Raw genomic sequence first — 13,713 nt, forward strand, 5'->3', positions numbered from 1 at the left:
TTGTGAGAAGTTGCAGGTAAACCCCTTAACTTTGTTCTTAATTTGAATATGTACCAGAGATTGGTGTTTAAGATACATGTGATTATTATATCCATGGGTGTTGTGTGAAATTTGGGTTTATTTTGTTATTTAACACACACACACACACACACACACACACAAAAGCTTGCACAAATGTTTTCAGAAAGTGCTTGCTAAAATGTCTGAAGAGGTGTATTCTGTGCATGGAAGAGCGGCTCACACTGTCACTGGCATTTCCTGTGTTTGGCAGCTAGGAGATGGTGGAGTTTTCCATTGTTCTGGGATTTATTTATTTATTTTCCTTGACTCTGGAAATACCCTTTTTCTTTGGTTTGTTGTTTTTTTTTGCTGTTCAGAGCTTCTTCACGCTGGAGACTTGACACACATGATGTCAGCAGCAGTGCCACACTGCTGTTGCTGTCCCATAAGCAGGAAGAGTCCCCACTAGTGCTGCTCCTTTTCTTTGGACAAGGGTGCAAAGGCTGTGATTCTGTACAGTGGGAAAGAGTTGTCCATGTACACTTATCCTGATGTCTGGCTGACAATAAATAAGTATATTTCCAATAAAGATGAGACCTTGCATTCCTGAGTGTTAATGCACCTCAAGGCTTATCTCCCTACCTGCAACTGCAGTGGTATTACAAACAAAAGGAAGGGGGCACAATGTGAGACAGTCAAAATCCATGTTAGAATTCATTCTGCCTTTCCCCAGAAATACTATAAGTCAGCCAGTTGCACTTTCCTTCCCTCCTGTTGCATCTCTCTGTTGGCTCCCTTCCAGTCCTCACTAGACTGAACACGTTTGCTGTTTCTCTTCTCCCCTGACAGCCCTTCTTCGGTGGCAGCACGAGCATTAATCAGATCTCGGGGAAGATTAAATGTGGAGAAGAAGTGCTGGCGAGTCTCACTGGACACTGGGTAACATTTGATATTCAAAGTTGCTGGCAGGTTAGGAGCCCGTGGCTGCAGGGTTCCAGGGAGGACTGGCAGCCCTTGGCAGGCTCCCTGCACTGGAATGGGCACTGGGAGGGCCCTGTCCTGCCTGTTCCCCCCAGCCCCAGGGCATGCTGGTGAGCACAGCCTCGGCCACACCTCTGAAGGTACCTGTGGAGCTCATTTACGCTTCAGTAGTCCCATCCATCTGCAGTGAAAGGAGCGCTGCACTCCCAGAGCCTGAGGAAGCTGGCAACAGTAGGGGGGTTCCTCACCAAAGGCAATGGGTCTGTATTTAGGGTCTGAGGCTTAGGGCAAGCATCATGGCAGGACATAATGTGTATGAGGTGTGATTGTAAAGACCTTGAGGCTGCCTTTTGTCTGGAGTGTTCAGTACTTCCACAGTTAGGCTGGGATTCAGGGAAGAACTTAGAGGGGTTTGAATTCATTATTTTCACAGCAAACCTTTATGTAGAATACAATTACTACCCTGTTCATCAGCTGAGGGACAGAGGCATCGATTTGGTGAGGATATTATCTCTATGGTCAGCTCAGAACAGCCAGCCGAGCACCCGGCACCTTTGTGCACTCAGTATACACAAGTGATTCACTCAGAGCCAGCCTCAAGCCAAAATCCAGCAAGAATAAAGTTGCATAGTGAATGATGTAGTCTAATTTTGATTGGAACTCCTGGTACCTAAAACAAAAGCAGTGACCCTTGGCTTTGGCCTGGACATCTGGGTATTTCTCTGAGCAACATTTGAGCATCTACATCATCATTGCAGTTGGTCTGTGCTCCCTTGCCAGTCTGTAGAAATTGACATTTCTGAGACAAGATTTGTCTCATCTAAAAGAGGTATTTAAAGAAAGCCAGGTGAATCGTGCCTGGATACCCTTACTATAGTGAGGTCCTAACCACAGTGTAGCCTTTGGTACTGGACTGGACTTGTCCTGTCAGGTAATCTGTCTTTTTACATAAAAAGCTAATGACCATTTTGAAATTGGGAGATTTTCCCATTCTAAGCATGCACAAGGGATTTGCTCCATTCTGAGCTCCCTGTCCTGCAGGATGAGCCCTGTCAGTGGTGAGTTGTGCTGGGCTGTGGAGTACCCTTGTCTGCAGTGGGTCCTGCCAACACCACCTGTGAGAGCCCATCATCCAGGGGCTCTCCTGAGCCACAAGGTTGAGTGCTGCTCAGCTCTCAGCCTTCTGCTTTTACCCTCCTCCCTTGATCTTTGTCCTGGGTGTTAGTGGTGCACAAACTGCAGTGATGTATACAAGAAGTTAAATGGCTTTGGAGTGGTGGCTCTGTGAGGTGCTGCTTGCAGCAGTGTGCTGTGAACAGAGGAGCTGCTGTGCAGTGGGGTAAGGATGGTGTTGGTTCTCCTCCTTCCCCACTGGGAGTACTGGCCTGCTCTCCTGGCTTTTCTGACAGAAATCCTTACACCTGAATTGTCCTTGCCTTGGGACCTGCAGACTCACCTGAACAAAGAAGGGAAGTAAATCCCAATGCTGCTCAGTCCTAGGGTCACAGCAGCAGCTGAGTGCTTGTATATATGCTTGTTAGAGATGCACGTAGTGGTGCTTGATAATGCCTGCCTACCTCATGCTTTCCACACTGGAGGTCTCTTGGGGACCTGGGATCAGACCTGGAACTAGCATATGGAACATGGGAGAGGGAGTGCTGAGGGAGACTTTGGAAAAGAGAGCCGGGGATCGTTTTTATATGTGCTGGGTGGGAGGTGGGAGGAACAGTGGTGAAAGAGTAGTATCTTAGGGTTTCTGTGGGCATTCAGGTCTGGGGACAAGACTTAATAGAAGGAACCAGGTCCCTTTCTACTCTGATTAATGGTAAATGCAGCCACTGTTTCTGGCAATGCCTTGCCTCATTCATTTTAGAAACTTTCCAGAAGTGTTCGGTGAGATTTTATGGGACAGAGGAGGAAAGAAGCCTCCTAACCAACAGGTATCCCTTATCATCATCCAGGAGCAGCTTCAATTTGTCAGGATTAATTTCTGCCTTTGTTTTCTGATTGTCATGGATTCATTTGCTTTTCCTTCTCAGGATGGAGAAGTGCATATAAACGAGCTGAAAAATGGGAGCACAGAAACGTTCTGGAACCCGACGAGCGAAGTGCGCAGGCAGAGGCTGAAGCGCCACATTGTGCTGTTTGAGGAGCAGACAGACTTTGAGTCAGAGAGGTGGGGAGCTCGGGGAGCATCTCACTGCTGCCTCTGTCATCAGCAGGACTCCTCCAATTCCTCAGCACAGTCCTGGAAAGGCAGTGACCTGCTTTGTTGGCACATGTTACCCAGCCATTTACCTGTTTCTTTCCAGACTATTGACTCTGGAGTATTTCCATGAAGTACAGCTCTAAAATCAAACTGGGCTGAGAAATAGCAGAGGCTACATTTTATCTGCTTAAAATAACAATTCTGCCTGGACTCCAGAGATTTCTGTAACTGCTGGAGCATTTTATAAAAGGGCAGGATGTCATCCTGAGGTTGGATACCTTGTTAAGAAGGGTTATTTCAACCACAAGCTCTTAAAGTACATGTAGGAATTGTGGGAAGTCCTGGCATCCACAGAGCAGTACTTCGAACCACATAACAGGATTTTATGAATGAATGTAATTAAACAGATGTTTAACCCTGCCTCATAATCTCAGCTGAGATCTCCAATGCAGTCTGCACCAGGCTTTGTAGGATGATCTAGGTTACATAAAACAGGCACATAACTTAGTGTCGAGTTTGACCCTGACTGGATGCCAGTACCCAAGAAAATCACTCACTCACTCTTTTCTGCTGCTGGACAGAGGAGAGAAAAATTTATGAAGGGTTCATGAGTTAAGGACGGTGAGAAAATAATTGTCAGTTACCATTGAGGGCAAAACAGGCTCGAGAATAAAATAAATTTATTGCTAAAAAAATCCAACCAGGATAATGAGAAGTAAAATAAGCCCCTGAAACCACCTTCCCCCCACCCCTCCCTCCTTCACAGCTCTACCTCCTCTCCCAGTAGTACAAGGAAAGACAGGAAGGTGGGGGTTTCAGTCAGTTTGTCACCCATGGCTTCTCCTGTTGCTCAGGGAGAGGAGTCCTTTACTGCTGCACTGTGGAGTCCCTTCCACAGGATACAGTTCTCCATTAACTTCTCCAACATGGCTCCATCTCAGGAGCAGCAGCTCCTTACAAACTGCTGCAGTGCGAGTCCATCCTGCTGCAGCATGCATCACTCTTCCTCAGGGTCCTTCATGGACAGGCTGCTCCACAGGCTGCAGAGGAATCTGGCAGGAGGAGGCACCTGGAGCACCTCCTTCTGCTCCTTCTGCACTGACCTTGGTGTCTGCAGGACTGTTCCTCTCACATGTCCTCACCCCACTCTTCTCCAGTCACAATTAAAACTGTGCCACAACCTTTCTTGTGATTTTTTCCTCAGTAGGTCATGACAGAGGCATTACCCCCACCCCAATCTTGGCCAGCACCATGTCCATATTTGGAGCCATCAGGACTCTGCCAGATGTTGTGGAAGCTTCTGGAGCTTTCCACAGAAGCCTCCTCTGTAGCACCCCTGTTGCCAAAAACCCGGCCATGCAAACCCAATACACTTAGAAAATGGAAGAAGTGAATAATGCACACTGTACAGTTGTTGAGCAAGAGTTGAGCAGAGTTATGTGGGGCTGGCTGGCTTTAATCAAATTAGTTGTGCTTCCTCTCCACTACAGTCAGCCAGCACCAGGCAAAATCCCAAGCCAGCACATGCAGTTGCTGCCTGGCTCTGCATTACGTTGTGCACTTCTCTGTGGACATCTGATTTTGGTGTTGCATCACATCACCCTAAAAAGATTCCCCTTTTTATACGTAAAGAAAGGGATCGCATGAAAATGAAAACACACAAAAATTTAGTTTGGAAAGTGATGCCTCGGGTTTTAGCTTTTATATTTTTTCAGATCTGTACTGCTTTAGTACTTCTGAGCTTCACATTAGGGGATGGTGAGCTCTCTTCACAGAGTAGGTAGACAAAGCAATTCCTTCTCTATCTTGGGACCAGGGACAAATGATCCAAATTTCAGGCCCCAAAGCATAAACAACATGAACTGAAGAGAGGAAAATGAGAGAGATGGGACTTCAGAAGTTAAGTTATAATTGGACAATTAACTCCAATATGAAAATGGACCAGAACTTATAAAAGTGAGAGACCCCATGACCGGTCGTCCATTTTGCCATTTTGTGACCATTTTGCTTCATCTTTGGTGTAGCCCTGGCTGGGCTCTTGTGCTGCCCAAGGTGGATCCATTGAGGCCTTCTAATAAATCCCTACTTTATTCTTTAACTCCATCTAGGTCTCTGTTCTAGGTCAGCCTTCACAAGGCATCAACAGCAGTGGCCATTATGAGCAATAAAGTCTGTATTTGTATAAGTTACAAATGTGTTAACTCTGCAAAGCAGGGCAGATTGCAGTACATTTTTCTCTTAATCTTCAGAAGGAGATTCTTTAAAGGAGAATTTTGGTCTTGTGGGCAAAGAATCTCCAGTTCTCTGTTTACCAGAGTTTACGGCCAAAGCTGGCTCCCTTTGCTATATGAGAGATTAATAATGTTTCATGCATCCAAGAGAAGGAGGAATAAGGAAAAGTTACAAAGTTCCCTAACAGACATTCCACCAAACTCCTTATTATGCTGACAGTTGCATGAATAAATTGCCATCTAATCCAGGTTATATTCTGCCTAAATTGCTTAGTCTTCCCTGCAGTGCTGCAAATCACCTATTTTCACAATTGTTGTGGAATCTCTGAAGCTCATACTGTCATGCAGCTCACCGTGGAGGGTCTCATTGTCTGACATATGCAACTCTTGATGGAGTAATTTGCCCTTGTCAAACAATTTTGTGCTGTCCCTCTAAGGTTCAAAGAATTAGGGGACTCACTCTTTACACCACTACATTCTTTAGGAGAGGCTTTACACCACCAAAATATATTCTCAGGTTGTTATTTCACTCCTCCCTGCCCCATCCCCATCACTGAGTTTCCTTCCTTAGTTTCTGGGAGAAATTATTCATACACAGAGATAGGGGAGTGACTTATTAAAAATGAAAGGAAGGCATTGCTCTGCATCCAGTTACTTATCTAAGAAGCTGCATTTTTGGAAGTGCTGTGTTAATGTATGGTAATAGAAATACGATGAAAGCTTCAGGATCACTTTTAAATTAAGAGCTTCACAGCAAGCTCCAAATTAAATGCAGTAATGAATTCATCTTCTTAATGGTGGACGGGTGTTTTGTGGAGCTGGGAATAATGGAACATCTTGGATCTCCTGTGCACATTCTAAACACTAAAGCATACAGTAATATTTTGGGAAGGCTAGTTGCTAGTCTCAGAAGTATTTCCAATCTGAAATTAAGATTAAAGTGCTCTGATTAGAAGAACTGTGGAGAGGCTGATCAGAGCTTGGCTATAGTAAAAAAAAGTAATTTTTCTCTGGTAGAAGGCAGATCCTCTCCCCAGGGCAGATGCTCAATGAGAACAACTCATATAATAGATCACTTAATCTTTGGCAGCTGCAAACAAGTGTTCATGATTACAGCTTGTAAGCATGAGGACATGCTTGTTGCTTGTGGATTGCATCAGCTTCCTACAGATCTGCTTTTAGTCCTGTATAGGAGATGCATGTGCAGCTACAAGATGTGCGCATAAGTTCATTTTCCAGTGCTTCTAAATTTTAAATATAAAGACTTGTTTTGGGTATAGACTTTGATGCAAAGGCTTCTAAACAGAAATGCCTGAAAGGATGAGGAACAGAACAGATTCTCCACCAATCACCTCTAAAGAGACCACAGATCCCAGTGAGTTGAACACAACTTTCTTATGACAGCAGCATAAGAATTCAATAACAGACAGCACTGAAGAACTCAATTATTGTTGAAGGTGATGTTATCTAAGAGAAAGTTCCTTCAGCAGGTCACCCATACAGCATTCAGAATTGCCTTTCTCAGTTTCTTTAACTTACAAGCTAAAAACAGAGGCTGAGCAATCCTGGTACAGTTCTGCTGGTGTTTCAATACACCCAATAAGTTTCTGCTCCAAAGTTCCAGCTGGCAAAATACATTGCTGGTTCTAAGGTGGTTTCACTTCCTTCCTTGATTATTCCTAGGCTTTGGCAGCACGTTACCAGTGCAATAAACAAAGGTGACCAGCACAAGGCGACGCAGGAGAAGTTTGTGCTGGAGGAGGAGCAGAGGAACGCCGCCCGGGAGCGGAGGGAAAGCGGCGCGGAATGGAAACCGCTGCTGTTCCGGCACGATGCCAGCACCAACGAGTGGCGCTACAAATACGAGGAGTGAGTGCTGGGCTTGGGGTTCCCAACACATCTCACTGCCTGCTTCCCAGGGATGCAAGCAGGGCTACAGACCTGTCATTGGAGCCCTGCCATTCCCCAAAACTATGTCCAGAGCTTGCCCTTTCTGAGCTCCATGTCATCATTAGAATACATGTTCATGATACTAATTGGGAATGGCTGGAAATGAGGGCATGGCAATGGAAAATCCACTGTGTCATTGATGAAAATTCCTATTGCTGCAATGAAGGGCAGAGTCATTTAGCAGAGCTTTTCTGCACTGTTCAGAGCAGAGTTAACAACTGTGCTCTCCTCCCCTGGGCAACAAGGGCAAAGCCTCTGGAGACTGAACCCCCACACTCATTGCGAGGAGCTGTGAATGTGCCGGCAACTTTCTGTTAGTCCTGCCACTGCATCTGTAAAGTCTGGCTACTGTCAGGGATGATTGCCTGCCCTGATGCATGTGGAATTAGTGTATTGGGCTAATGTGGGATTCTTGCTTTTCTGATGAATTTTTCTCATTTGGTCTCAAAAGTCTAAGGCCTTGGGATCCTTTGAACGACATTGCCCAATTTGAGAAGGATGGAATACTTCAGACAATGGAAAGACACTTATCCACAAGGATGTCAAACCACAAAGCAACATGCATAAACAATCAAATTACACGGCACAAGGTAAAAAGCTTGTTCTGGGGATTATCATCTTCTTTATGATTGTTTAGATACACAGCTCTTTTTCTACAGCATTTTCATGTAAAAGCACAGCATAAGCTGAAAGTTTTGTTTTGGGTAAATATAGCTTGTGACTATAGACCTGCAGTATTATACCATTATTAGCTCCCAGGAATTATAATTACTGATTGATTCATTCTATCAATTTTGGCATTTTTCTTCCACCCAATGCTAGTGACAGTGACTCTTACACTGAATTTTGCATATGACTGAGCTGAACTTTACTGTTCAGTGTTTCCAAAGCAGAAAACTTCCTGTAGGTTTTGGAGTACATAACTGAGACCCCCTGACTTCAGTTTCAGTCTCTGCCATGAGCCTTTATCATTCACTCTCTCAGACAAGACAAGAAACATCTTTCCATCCTTTCCCTAATACAGTGATAATACTCTCCTATTTCAGTGCTTCCATCTTTGGAGCAATACCTGTCATTCATAACACACTTTGCAAATGTAGAGCTGCTAAACTTGCTACGTATAACCCATATTACGCTGAAAAACTTGTATCTTGTTATCTACAGAGACTTTTCTTTTGTAATGCCCCACACTGGAATGTCTCTGATTCAGTGGGGAAGTTGGAGTTCATAACTGCTTTTCAGACCCTGTAGGGAGAAGTTTGAATTAATGTGTTTGGTTTACTCATCTGAGAGAGAGGGCAAAACTTCCCAAAGTGCATCAAGAAACTAGGCATAAAAATTCCATGATGTTTAGATCCTCTGTGCACCTTCTGAAAAATCATTGCTGGGAAAGTTGATTCTAATTTTTTTCTTCTTTTCAAGCTTTCTCTTACGTACCTGGCCAAGTTAGGTACATAATTCAACAAAGGAACTGTAAGGCTCATCTATAGTGTGTGTCAGTTAAAACTACAAGAAGAATAATTTGGATAGGTGTCTTAAGAATGTTGTCACTTGGGGAAATGCTCCTGTATGAAGCACATGTATAATATCCTTAAGTAGCTGCCAGAGTCCACTACTAGGAGTTGCTGAGAAAGCAATCAAACTTCACAATCTCACACTTATTTCCCAGCACCCCAAATTGTTTTGTTTAAAGCAATCACACACCTCTTCAATGTGATAGAGACTGAGTCACATCTAATCCCTGTTTTATCCAGAGGTCTGCCAAAGACTGCAGGCGCCGCAAAACCAGTGATCAGCCTTCCAACCACAGCCAGAACACAGAGAGCAGCTGTTCAACGCCAGAGTCAGTGCAGGAGCTGTCAGATGATGATGGCAAGTATCTGGGTGTCACTGGGTCAAGCTTTAATGTTCTTTCGTTGGTACTTTAATTCTTGAGCCAGCCCTGAGACATTTCCCAGCCCAGTTAATACCATGGGCCAAGAGCCCACAGGCAGCACAGGGAATGTTCTGCTTTTCTGTTCTCTGTGTGTGCTGTTTCTGCCTTACAACAAGGACTTCCCATCTCCTGGCAAAACTGGAAAAATACAGTGACATTCCAATCAACACACAGGAAACAGGCTGTGTTTCTCTCTCTTTTCTCTGCCTTTGTTAGAGGTGACCTTGAATGTTTGAGAGAGTGAGCAGGTGTGAGCACTCCTCTCTCCTCCCCTGAGCTGAGGAGCATTGTTTCCTTAGAGCTGACTGAGAAGCACCCTGACCCAGAGTCACAGGAATGACCTGGATCTTCTGCCTGGAAGATTCTGTTCCCTGTCTCCTCCCCATGTTTCCTCCTGAAAGTGTCCCCCCTAGCAATGACAATTAGTTCACAGCCACCCACTTGCTGTGTTGTGTTTCCCTACCACCAGAATGGTGATGCAAAACATAATTGTCCTTCAATGCTTTGCCACAGGGTTTGAAAGCCTGTGCGCTCAGTGTGGGAAAGAAATGAACCACCTGAAGGAAATTCACTCAGCTGTCTTATCCATACAGAAAGCCCAACAGGACATACACAGGTAACCATTCACTGTCATCAAACAATGATTTTAATGGGTTAAAAATAACTGTGTGGCATTTAACTCTTTACTGTGGTCTTTAGAATGTCTCTGTGAGCTGCAGTTCAAGTTGTTGCAGATAAACTAACCACTTATACCACAAAGACAAACCCAGACTCTGCTTGAAACCGTTAACTTCCCCTTAACAGTCTCTTTCGGAGCAAAAAGTATCACCCTCAGGATGTTACTCAGCTCAAGGTACTCCTGACTGAAAAGGACTGGGCCAGGCCCTGGCTAAAAATAAATCTCTGCCAGGCAGAATGTGTGGCCTTCTGATCCAGCATGTTAGGAACTTCCTCAGTTTGCAGGGTATGTGATCTGAAAAACTGGGCTCCATGGAGAAAAGCACTAATTTCCAGTTTTTTGTACAAATTGCTGGTTGCCATCTGAAGGAAACAGTAACCACATCTGCTGCTGACAGTGGGCTTTGCCCTGCAGACTCCTGTGGGGAGGAATTAACTGCTAGTTCAGCTCCAGGGAGCCCTGCTGATTCCTGTCTGTGTGAGGAGTATTATCCAGCCCTGCCAAGGCTTCAGTGAGGTGGGATCCCACGTGAAATCTACCCCTTCTGGATGCCAGAGTCATTGGTGATACGCTGTTAGCTTTGCTGCAGCTCCTGGGGGTGTCCAGGGCAGGTTTGGGAAGGTTAGGGCACAGGTTAAAACTCACAGGGCTATGAGTGAGTGCTGGATGAAGAGATTTCTTGGGGTTTGTGCCCTTCCCATGCCAACCAGCTGCAGCCAGAAACACTAATCTTCCTGTTAAAAAGGGAGGCAAAGTCTGGGGAGGCACACTGCTCTACCCCTGAGGGTGTCACCAAAGTGCAGGGTTCCCTCCTGGTGGGGAAGTTCGTGGTGTGCACACGTGTGTGAAGGCACACTTCTCTCCAACACACAAATAATCATGTTGCTTTCTTTTGCAGAAACCTCAGCGCTCTGAACAAAAAGTCCTTCCACAGGAAGGCCTCTTCGGAAAGCTTCCTCCTGGACTCTCGCTGTTGGTTTCTCCTCTGCATCTTTCTTACGTGTCAACTCTTCATCAATTATGTCTTCAAATAAAATCACTACATTTGGCAGCAATAATGATCACTGGCTGCAGGAGGGGGCCACTCGCGCAAGGAGCCCAGCGAGGCACCAAAGCACTTTAGAACCAACACGGCAGAGGTGGAAGGAAGTGGAAAAACGAGGTTAAAAGGGACCTAGGAAGCTGCAAAACTTTGTTCCTGCAGATTATGTAATTTTTTGCCTTTTACATGTACATCTTCAAGGACCTCTTAACCTGTATGGGCCTTAATGCTGAAGCCAAATGTAGCTTTAATTGTGCAATTTGTTTTCTATGTTTTGTCATTTTCTGATGCAATTAATAATTACCCAGCAGTATTGGTAACCCCAAAATGATAATCACCTCAACATTTTGGAAAAGTCATGGTGGCCTGGGTCATAGCTCCAGGAGTGAGGAAGAGCAGTTGGGGAGCTGTAAAGAACTGATGTCCACGGTGCCTGTCCGGCTGCCTTTAATTACAGGAGCGAGTTGATGTTGGTCCAAAAAATCCAGCCCTGGGATATTAAGTCATCTGTTTAGTCAGCCCATGCAGAATGGGACCTCAGGATGTGTTTTATTTTCCATTCCACAGAAACTGTAAATATACACAATTTCCTAGAGCCATTCTGCTTTAGGAAATGGGAAGTATCCAGTGAAAGCTCCTTGTCTGATTACGGAGCTGACTGGGTGTCCTGGGTCTGGCCCTTTGAGGGTGATGTCAGACACGCACGCCTGTTTGTAAAACCTGGTCACTTACTCTTCTTGTTATTATTTGCTATATGGCTGTTTTATAATATCACACACTAGCATTGTAGAGAGAAATCCACTGCCCCAGCATAGGTGAGGAGGATGGGAGCAATGTAGGTGTACGTGTGTTCGGTCTTAGGCACATTTATTGTCAAAGGTCAGGAAAGAGGGAGGGTTTTGCCACTGCATTGTTCAACCCTGTTAATAGTCTTCCTATTTTACACCATTTTTTAAAGATTTGCAATATTTTCTGTAGACTGCAGACAATACTAAGCCTTTCTTTTCTGGCCTGAAGTAGTTCCAAGTGGTAAGTACTGCTATATATACAGCCTTAAAATACTTAGTGGTGGTGCCAGTCTGGGCTATCTTTCAATGTAAATGTTTCCAAATTTTTAAGTACATTCCTTGTCATATTCCCCAGTTAGGGGAAACCTGTTTGTGCTTGATATGTTGAAATAAAACTACACACAACTTTCAGTGGCAGTCTATCTGACAAATTATTTTTGGGTTTGTGTTTGATAGTATTTTAAAAGTAAATTACTTTCTAGATGAAAATCTGCGGGAAATTGCCTCTAAGAATATCAGACCTGGGCCATAAGTTAGAATGGCAATAGCAGTTTGATACCACTCTGGCTGAAATTGTCAGAAATTGTCTGAAATTGTCTTCTTATTGTAGCAACTTCCACAGAAAGCGAAGTGGTTCCCATGATTTTCACTTTTGTACATGCAAATGTACAAACTTATCTTGGACTTAGGAAACCTTTATATCAAGGACTTGAGGATAGGGAATAATTGTTCCACAGAGAGAACTGCACCTCTCTGATATGAACAGGCAGGGTAAGAGCCAGCATCTGTAAGCTGACGTTCAGGAAACTGATCACAAATGTTAAGGGGTGAGAGTGGCTTTGTTATTAGCAAAGGTCTCCAGAAAACCAAAGCATCCTTCATCCTTGAGGAAACAACCTTGGAGAATATCAACATTATTGACGCAGATTGGGTGCCTTTTTGAAGGATGTCATCCTAGTCACTCTTTCTGAGGAAGTCAGACCCATGCCACATGTGGTGTAAAACTCAGTGAGAGGGCACTGCCTCTGCTTTCCAGGCTGTGCAAAGTTCCCTATGCAGCTCCAAAGTGTTTGCTCCTGTTTGGATGTATCCAAGTGTTTGGATGTAAAGCTGTGCAAACAAATGCACTAATCTCCTTTGAATGCTTCAGCAAGTCAGCACATCTCTGGCCTGTCAGCACAGCCTTCCTCATCACTCTCATCCTGGTTTTGGAGCATGTGTTTTGAGTTAAGGATAGGAGTAGGGCTGTTTGCATCCCTTGGGTACAACTGTATCCCAGTTTTGGGAAATGGTTACCAAACAACAACAGAAAAAACCCAAACAGCCCAAGCCCAGAACCAAAGAGAAGCAGTGGTGAGCAGAAAGCCTTCAGTAGGTGTAAATATGAATGCAGGAAATTGTTTGAATTATTTCTGTTTTACCAAACTAAGCGCCCACAGGGATTGCACTAGGACTTGTAACTGCAGTTGAGTAAAATAAACATTGTTACCACAAGAGCAGCAGTTCAGTGAAAGAAACTATCAACAAGTTAATTCAGCGTCAGCAGAGGAAGAGTTTCCAACATTTAAGGGCTGCTGTCACAGAGGATTAAAAATTAATCCAAAAAGGAACAGCCTATGAATCCTTGTGTGATTAATTTTAATCCAGTTTGAACAGTCTGGAGGTGAATGTTCCTACATGCACATGGGAAAAGAAAAGTATTCTTGAGGAAAATCATGGCCAGAAACGTTATTTTTCTGGGGAAGAACAACTACTGAGGAGAAACGTGAGAAAAGCCCAGTTATGCACTTTGTTTGCGCCATATTGGGAAATTTCTCCTCACAGCCTTTCCCGCTGCTTTTGTGATCAGGGTGGACAGCCCTTCAGCACCTGCGGCAATTAACTCCACCTTCTGCCG

The 13,713-nt window shown here is 44.5% G+C and overlaps 1 protein-coding gene across 1 annotated transcript in view; it reads left to right on the forward strand.

Annotated features, from left to right (window-relative positions):
- The window catches only part of OSBPL5 (oxysterol binding protein like 5), a 133,939-nt gene extending 121,712 nt beyond the window's left edge, over positions 1-12,227 (forward strand). The window contains exons 17-23 of the mRNA XM_059474387.1: positions 850-939; positions 3,021-3,157; positions 7,105-7,290; positions 7,823-7,961; positions 9,126-9,243; positions 9,821-9,923; positions 10,885-12,227. Of these exons, the coding sequence (XP_059330370.1) occupies positions 850-939; positions 3,021-3,157; positions 7,105-7,290; positions 7,823-7,961; positions 9,126-9,243; positions 9,821-9,923; positions 10,885-11,020 (909 nt within the window). The 3' untranslated portion in view covers positions 11,021-12,227. The remainder of the gene's footprint in view (positions 1-849; positions 940-3,020; positions 3,158-7,104; positions 7,291-7,822; positions 7,962-9,125; positions 9,244-9,820; positions 9,924-10,884) is intronic.
- The last annotated feature ends 1,486 nt before the right edge of the window (positions 12,228-13,713 follow it).

This window comes from Ammospiza nelsoni, chromosome 6 (assembly GCF_027579445.1).
Source record: "Ammospiza nelsoni isolate bAmmNel1 chromosome 6, bAmmNel1.pri, whole genome shotgun sequence".
Taxonomy (NCBI): domain Eukaryota; kingdom Metazoa; phylum Chordata; class Aves; order Passeriformes; family Passerellidae; genus Ammospiza; species Ammospiza nelsoni.